General features: G+C 70.3%; 1 protein-coding gene across 1 annotated transcript; it reads right to left on the bottom strand.

Annotated features, from left to right (window-relative positions):
- Positions 1–30: 30 nt before the first annotated feature.
- CAMKV (CaM kinase like vesicle associated) lies at positions 31–6,381 on the bottom strand. Its single transcript, XM_038185736.2, has 11 exons — positions 6,216–6,381; positions 3,610–3,718; positions 2,449–2,580; positions 2,268–2,342; positions 2,040–2,178; positions 1,836–1,956; positions 1,285–1,360; positions 1,055–1,191; positions 897–975; positions 723–810; positions 31–620 (listed from the first exon to the last, which is right to left on the bottom strand). Exons 2-11 carry the CDS (start codon positions 3,702–3,704, stop codon positions 378–380), a joined length of 1,185 nt encoding a protein of 394 aa, XP_038041664.2. The 5' UTR covers positions 3,705–3,718; positions 6,216–6,381; the 3' UTR covers positions 31–377.
- Positions 6,382–7,952: the final 1,571 nt, after the last annotated feature.

The following is a 7,952-nucleotide window of genomic DNA, read 5'->3' as shown; positions in this document are numbered from 1 at the left end:
CCCGGTGCCCCCACACAGCCCCCGCACAGCCCCGGTTTGCCCGCGGCGGGGCCTTTATTTGCCAGACATCCGGGGGTGGGAAGCGGGGTCCTCGCGTGTGGCCCCCCCCCCGCACCCCCACCCGTGTCCGTGGGGTGCTGGGGGGTCGGGGGGGGGGGCTCCCGGTCCCCGTCCCACCGGGGCCCGGCGCATGCAGCCGGGGAGCCCCCGGGGGGGGGGACACACACGGGGAGAGCGGTGGAAAGGGGGACACGGGGGGGGGGGGACACGGGGTGGGGGGGCCATGCAGGGCGCTGCCCCGCTCTGCTGGGGCACGTAGAAAAGTGGGGCGCAGGCTGGGGGCGCGGGGGCCATGCCGGGCTCTGTACAGGGGGTGCTCAGCCGCTCGGCTCCTTGGGGGCCTCGGTGGCGGCGGTGGTGGCAGTGGTGGTGGCGGTGGTGGCGTCGCTGTCCCCGTTACACGTGGTGGGGGCTGGGGTGGTGGCGGTGGTGGGTGGCGTGGTGGGGGCTGGGGGGGCCGCGCTCTCCGTGGTGGTGGTGGTGGTGGCGGTGCTGGCGGCTGGCTCCGTCTGCTCGGGTGCCCGCAGGCGCTTCATGAGCGTGGTCACCCGCACGGCTTTCTGCAGGGGGGGGAGAGGGCGTCAGGAGCCTCCCCCCCCCTCCCCAAAACACCAAGGGGAGGAGGAGGCTGGGTTTGGCCCCGGCACCCCCCCCCCGCCCACCTTCCACTTGGCCCTGGCAAAGTTCTTCTCGATCTGGGCGCAGACGCCGTCCTTGATGTTCTTGTCGGAGGCGGCGTTGCCGGAGATCCTGCGGGGGGGTGCGGCGGGGTGAGAGGCCCCCACCGCCCCCATATTGTGTGTGTGGCCCCCCCCCATCGCCCTGCCGCCCCTCACCACTCGTGGGAGATGGCCTCCTCTGCCGTGATCCGCTGGTCCTGCTCTACCTCCATCAGCCGCGTCACCAGCTCCTTGGCTGGGGGCAGGGGGGGTGTCAGCGCCAGGGGACCCCCTGCTCCCCTCGTGTCCCCCCCCCCCCCAGCACCAGGGCTCACCCGCCTGCGAGATATCGTCCCAGTAGGGCGGGTCGAACTCGTAGTCCCCGGCCAGGATTTTGCGGAAGAGGTTCTTGTCGTGGTTCTCGTAGTCATCCTCGTCCGCCTCCTCGTAGAAGGGGGGGTTCCCCGAGAGGCTGCGCGGGGCGGTGTGCGAGTGCTCAGCGCCCCCCCCCCTGCCCACCCCGTGCCCCCCGTCCCCGTGCCCCCCGTGCCCAGCCCGCACTCACAGGATGTACATGATGACGCCGATCGCCCAGCAGTCCACCGGCCGCCCGTACCGCTGCCGCCCCACCACCTCCGGAGCTGCGGGGCACAGGAGGGTGGCGGGGGGACGGGTCCCGTCCCGGGGACCCCAGTAACTGCAGACCCCCGAGGGGGAGAACCACCAGCCCCAGGCACCCATCTGCCTCCCCATGCTTGGCAGCCTGGGGCTGGATCCGCTCCTCTGGCTGCTCACAGAGCCCTGGGAGCAGGGCGAGGGGGCCATGGGGGCACCCAGGATGGGTCCTCGGGGTGATGGGGAGCAGGAGGGACCCGCTAGAAGCACCCAGGGTGGGTCCCTGGGGTGCTGGGCAGTGGCCATAACCAACCAGGAGCCCCCAGGGCGGCAGGGACCCCCATGGAGCACCCACCAGCAGCAGGAGGGACCTGCTGGGAGCACCCAGGAGGGGTCTCCAGAGCAAGGGGCACCCATCAGGTGCCCCCGGGATGGTCGGGAAGGACCCACCGGGAGGGCAGAGAGCTCCGGGGACACCCCCGCCTCCCCCTGCGCCCTCACCCAGGTACTCGGGGGTGCCGCAGGGCTCCTTGATCAGGCCGTTCTCCAGCTTGGCCAGGTGGAAGTCGCTGATGACGATCTTGGAGTTCTTCAGGCGGTTGTAGTACACCAGGTTCTCCAGCTGCCGGCGCGAGGGACGTCAGCACCCACGGGTGCGCCCGCACCCACCGGGGACCCCCCCCCAGCCACGCGGCCGGCACCCACCTTGAGGTTCCTGTGCACGATCTTGAGCGAGTGCAGGTAGGCGACGGCCTCCAGCACCTGCCGGATGACGTTGCTGGTGTCCTTCTCCGAGTAGTAGCCCTGGTCCAGGATCCAGTCGAAGACCTCCCGGCCCGTGGCCCTGCCGGCGCCGAGAGCAGGCTGCCGGCAGCCCCGCGGCACGGCCGCAGCCCTCCCCCCGGCCCCCCGCCGCCCCTCTGCCCCGCTTACAGCTCCAGGAAGATGAAGTACTCCTTGCGGGTGATGTAGACGTCCACCAGCTGCAGGATGTTGGGGTGCTTCACCCTGCGGCGCCCAGGGGATGGCGGTGGGTGGGTGGGTGGGTGTTTGGGTGCCCCCCCCCCCTGCGGCCGCGGGGTCCGACCCGGCGCCGCCCAGCCCCAGCACTCACATTTTGAGGATGATGATCTCGTTCTTGGCCGCCTTCCGCACCTTGCGCCCGTCCCGCTTCAGAAACTTCTTGCAGGTGTACAGCTTGCCCGATGTCTTCTCCTTCGCCCGGAAGATTTCGCAGAACTCCTCCCTGCAAGGCAGCGGGGGGGGGGGGGAAGGGGGGATCCATCTCAAATCAGCAAATCAATAGGAAGGGGGTGGGGGGAAATAGGTAAGAAGAAAGCCCCTTCCCCACCACAGGGCCACGGGGGCTCCTTGAGCACGGGGTGGGACTGATCCTGTCCCCGCACAGCACTTGCAGGCAGATGGATGCTGCAACCCCCTCAGCACCGAGGCTGAACAGCAGCAGCCTGCCTCAGGATTAATTCAAGTGCCGCGTTGGGGAAGGAGGAAGGTGAGAGGCGCCAGCTGCCTGAGGGCAGTGAAACGGTCCTGGTCTGTTATTAATGGTGTTGGAGCCCTTCGGCACAGGCAGGGGCCGTGGGGACTCTCAGCCCTCAGCTTTCCACCCCCCCCAACCCTGCCTGGCCGTGCCAAAACCCTCGAGGGATGTAGGGGAGCCAGGACCCAAACGGAGGGGCTGCTTTTAGAACGGAGCCAGGCTCGGGCAGCACCCAAAAGAGTCCCCGCGGCCACCCAGCACCGCCCCTCCGGGCATCCCCAGCTCTCAGATGCCCAGCGCCGTGGCCAAGCACCCTCAGCACCTCGGAGCCCAATGACAAAATCCCTGCTGGGTGCTTTGGGGTCTCATCGGTCTCTGTTGGCAGCTGGATCCCACGGCTTCTCCTTCTGCACCACGAGAAAAACTTGCACCCCAAGTGACATCCGCGTCACCTCTCCTGCCCTGCTCCCGGGAGGTGCTGCGGGGAGCCCCGGCTCTGCAGGATTGCTGCAATCCCAGCAGATATTCGGGAGGGGAGGAGGGATGGGTTATCGGAGGTGCTATCAGCGAGCAGCCGTGGAGGGGAACCTCGCCACCATCAGCAGCCCCGTCCTCAGAGCAGGCAGCGAGGAACTCGGGGCACCCACTGGGAACGGGGATTTGTCACAGGGAAAGCGCCCTGAGTGCCCCCAGCCCCAAACCACTGCGCTCCCTGTCCCTCGGCGTGGGGTTCGGGTCCCCAGGGGCGCCCCCGGGGCCCGGGAGGGACAGACTCACGTTTTGATGACCTGGCCCAGGTCATATCTGTCGGTCACCTCGGACGGCTGGTTATAATCTTTCTTGTCCCCCAGCGTCACGCAGCCAAACGGCATTGCAGGGCCCAGTGCTGGAAGGGCAGAGAAGGCAGTGAGCGCCCCGGCCCCGCTGCCTGCCCCAGCCCCACCCGAGCTGCGCTAATTAACACGAAACCCGGCAAGGCGCAGCGCTGTGCACCCATCCCTGCGGCACCCAGCCACCCTGCCTGGCTGGGCTGCCAGCCCGCCCCCAGCCCCCATTTGCGGGCTCGTTAATGAGTTTATTCCGTAGCCAGAGCCAGGAGCAGCCTGCTGGGGAAGCGAGCGGAGGCGACCAGAGCAGCTCCTGTTTCTCAGCCTGTTTCTGCCCCATGGTGACGCTTCTCCAGCCTGGGCATCACCCGCTGCGTGCTGCCCGACGTGCAGCCCTTTAGCAGCGATGTCGTGACCTCGGTTTTCCTGCTGGGGCCCCTCCGAACCCAGACCCTGTTCGGGACAAAGGGATTTTTCCCCTTTCCCACCCCATTACAGGGAAGAAGTTCCAACCGCTGGGATTTTCTGACGGTTCATGAGACCCCGAGGGCTCCCTGCGTCCTGCTCAGCCGCAGCGGGACACGGCGTGGTGCCAGAAGCACCCATGGCCCAAACCTCCCCGAACACCGTGCCAAGCCGTGCTGGCCTTGCCGTGCCGTGCCGGCAGCGCCCGCCACCCCGGTGGGCCAGGATGGCTGAGCGGGATGCGGGCGCCGGCACGGCGGGTACCCAAGCGCTGCGCCTGTTGCTATGGCAATGGGAGCTGGAGATGCAGAAAGCGGCACATCCTGCGGAGGGGGCAGGGACGGGCAGCACCCGGCAGCACCCGACCCACCCGCGGGGGCTTGGCCCCGTCCCCGGGTCCGGCCTGCGGCACCTGGGGTGCTCACCGGGGTGCTCCATGGGGTGAGCGACCCCAAAAGCGGGCAGGATGCAGGCGCAGCGAGGCAGGGGTGCGGGCACGCTCCTCCCTGCGCTCGCTGCCTCCATCCCCGAGCAGCGCCCGTGGGGTGGGTGCTCAGTGCTCGCACAGCACCTGGGTGCCATCCCATTAGGAAAGCCCTCGCTGGGTGAGAGCTGCTGTCCCCGTCCCGCTCTGGAGGAGCAGAGCGCCCATATGTGCGAGAGCACTCGTGGTGCTCGTGCTGTAGCCCCGACTGCAGCGTTCCAGCCCTCGCTCGGCTCATCGCAGCAGGAATTGAGCTCCGTGTCCCCGTGCCAAGCCACGCTGCCCCTGCCGTGCCCGGGTGAGGGGGACGAGGGCTGTCCCCGCAGCCGGCAGCGTGGCCGCGGGTCGGCAGCAGCGGGGCTGGCTGGCTGGGAGCGCTGCCAGGCTGCGTGGTGCCAGGGCTGGCCGCGAAGGGGACCCAGGTGGGACGGTGTAGCGGGGTCGTGGCGCTGCCTCCGCGAGTGCTCGGCTCATCCGCACTCATAAAGCGAGTTCCTGCTGCTTCGGTGAGGCCCCATCCTGCCGAGGCTCAGCACCGCCACTGTCCCCTGCCCCGGGGCTGGCTCGGGGGGGCTCGGCACAGCCCAGTGCCCCGTGTCCTGCAGGGGAGCGCACGGCGAGGGGCAGCCAGGCAAGGCCTGGGTGCGGGAGGGGAGGCTGGGTGCTGCGCTGGCACCTGCACGCAGCCTGCCCCCCCCCCCCCCCAACACTGCGAAGCATCTAATTTCGGAGCAGAAGCAACAGCGGGTGTAAGACAATAGCGGGGAAGTGGGTGGCCGGGTGCGGATGGCACGGAGGGATGACGCAGCCGCGCAGCCCTCACCAGCGTCTCCCCCAGCCCCCCAAAACCCGGCTCTGCTCCACGGCGGGGGGACCAGGGGCTGCCGCTTGGCCCGCTCCATCTCCGGCCCCGCTTCCACCTGCAGCTGCCCCGCTGGCGTTACAGGGGGGTCCCCGCTGCGCCCCACGTCCCACGGGAGGGATGTGCCGGAGCAGAGCGCAGAACGTGGCCGGGCCGGGGGGGGGGGGACACCTCTGAGCCCCCAGTGCAGCAAAACGGAGGGCAGCGGGAGCCCGGGGTGCAGCGGACAGAGGCAGCGCGTCGGGCCGGGGCGCAGCCGCTGCTTGGGGGGGGTCCCGAGCCCCCCGCCCCGAGCTGGTCCCGGTGCTCCCCAGCGCCGGGAGCGCCTCCCCGGGGGCGAGCGGGGAGCGCTGCCGCAGTGGGGAGCGGGGCTGCGGGGAGGGCAGGGAAGGAGGAGGGAAGGAGGGAGGGAGGGAACAGCGGGGTGCTCGGCGCACGGAGCGGCGGGCGGGGGTCCCGCGGGGGCGGCCGGGCCGGGGGGCGAGCGGCGGGGCGCGGCGCCCGGCGGGGCTCGGGGGCAGCCGTCGGGGCGCACCCGCAGCCGGGCACGGCGCGGCCGGGGGAGGGGGGGGGGCCCTCGGAGGGGCACGAAGCCGGCCCGAGGGGGGCGAGGTGGGGGGCGGCAGCCCCCGGCCAACAAGTGGCCGACCCCGGCGGCCCCCCCCCGGCGCACGGCCGGGCACGGCACGGCTCGGCACGGCCCCCGCCCCCCCGGGGGCTGTCCCGCCGCGGCCGCCGCGCTCACCTTGTCGCCTCTCCGACCGCAAAGGGGGGGCCGCGGCCCGGGGCCGCCGCCGCTCGGGGAGGGGGGCGCCGTGCGGAGCCGGGCCGGTGCCGAGCCGAGCCGAGCCGAGCCGAGCCGTCGGTCCGTCGCGGCGCGGCCCCGCGCGCCCGGCGCGGCAAGTTGGGGGGGGCGGGACCGCGGGGGGGCCCTCCCCTCCCCCCAACCCCCCCGCTCTGGCTTCAGCCCCGCCCCCTCCCGTGACGTCACCCCAAACTTTGCGCCCCGCCCCTCCCGGGCGCGGGAGCCGGCACCCACGGGGGACGGGGCGCACGTGGACACGGCACGGGGACCCCCCCGGGGAGTGGGGACCCCCGCGAGGGGCAGGTCAGCGGGGAGGGGCGGAGGGGTGGGGGGGGGGTGGGGGGGGGGGGATGGTATGGGATGGGATGGGATGGGATGGGATGGGGTGGGATGGGATGGTTGGGATGGGATGGGATGGTTGGGATGGATGGGATGGGATGGGATGGGATGGGATAATTGGGAAAGGAAGGGATGGGACGGGATAGTTGGGATGGAATGGGACAGGATGGTTGCAATAGATAGGATAGGATAGGATGGGATGGGATGGGATGGATAGGATGGGACAGTTGGGACGGTCTGGGATGGGATGGGATGGAGTAGTTGGGATGGAATGGGATGGATGGGACGGGATGGGATGGGATGGGACGGGACGGGACGAGACGGGACAGGATGGGATAAATGCATGGTGTGGGACAGAAGTACAATCTTGCGGGAGCTGGGCAATTTCCCTCAAGCTCCATCCCTCCAGCTGTGGGGCCAGAGCTGTTGGGGCTCACTGTCCCACTTTCTTCCCCAAAGCGGCAAGAAAAGGGTGGCAGCCTAACACCATGGGGCCCCCAAACCCCTCACTTGCTGCCTGCTGCCCAGCTGCTCCTGACACTCATCCACGTGTGTCCCCTGCCGAGACTCGGCGTCCCTGTGCCCCCCGCTCCCATCCCGCGTGGCACCGAGCCCCAGGCCCTGGCCCCAACGCCACGCGCGCCAGGTAATTAACAGCACACGAGCCCTGGGGAATTAGCAGGGCACCGTAGTTTGAGCTTCTAATCAAGAGTTTAATCACACAGCCTGGAAGCAGCGCCTCGCTCCGTTATTAATCTCTGCCCCCCCCGGGAACCTTGAGTGTAACTCGCAATTAATCAGCAGGTGCCCACCACCGCCTCGGGCCTGCCCTGCGGCTGCTCGCTGGACGAGGGCCGACCCGGTGGGACGGTGAGCTGCCGCGGCATCGCCCGCCCGCCCGCCACGGGGCTCCCTCCTGGCACAAGAAGTGGGATGCCTGCGCCAAACCAACCCCGGGCCCCGTGGCGCCCCGCAGCCCTGGCTCTTGCCTGGGGTCCAAGCCCACCCAGCGCCCCGCTTTGGGGCGATGGGCTCTGCTTGTGCCTGCTGTGTCTTGACCCACTCCTCATGCACCCACTGCACCGTGCACCCAGCGCCCTGCACCCTCATATCCACCACCCCACGCCCCCACTGCCCCACACGCCCCAAATCTTTCCCAGCACCTCTCGGAGAGCCCCCAGCCGGCCGTGGGGTGCCGCCCTCTCCTCGGGGACATCCCCAGCCGCCCCCCTGTGCCCCACACGTGTGTCTGGGGGGCTGCAGTGCCAGCCTGGGGGGCACGGTGGGGGGGGCGCAACGTGCCCGTGACTCAAGCGCCACATGGCACCGCATCCCTGC

The sequence above is a fragment of the Anas platyrhynchos genome, chromosome 13 (genome assembly GCF_047663525.1).
Source record: "Anas platyrhynchos isolate ZD024472 breed Pekin duck chromosome 13, IASCAAS_PekinDuck_T2T, whole genome shotgun sequence".
In the NCBI taxonomy this organism is placed as follows: domain Eukaryota; kingdom Metazoa; phylum Chordata; class Aves; order Anseriformes; family Anatidae; genus Anas; species Anas platyrhynchos.
This window is presented reverse-complemented; position numbering and strand designations above follow the sequence as displayed.

What these genes read in the sequence shown, in the direction of transcription:
- CAMKV (XM_038185736.2), bottom strand. Translation starts at nt 3,704, where the DNA reads ATGCCGTTTGGCTGCGTGACGCTGGGGGACAAGAAAGATTATAACCAG. An exon ending in GGACGATATCTCGCAGGCGG is followed by an intron (nt 976 to 1,054) that starts GTGAGCCCTGGT and finishes CCCTGCCCCCAG; the next exon opens with CCAAGGAGCTGGTGACGCGG. An exon ending in GAGGCCATCTCCCACGAGTG is followed by an intron (nt 811 to 896) that starts GTGAGGGGCGGC and finishes ACCCCCCCGCAG; the next exon opens with GATCTCCGGCAACGCCGCCT.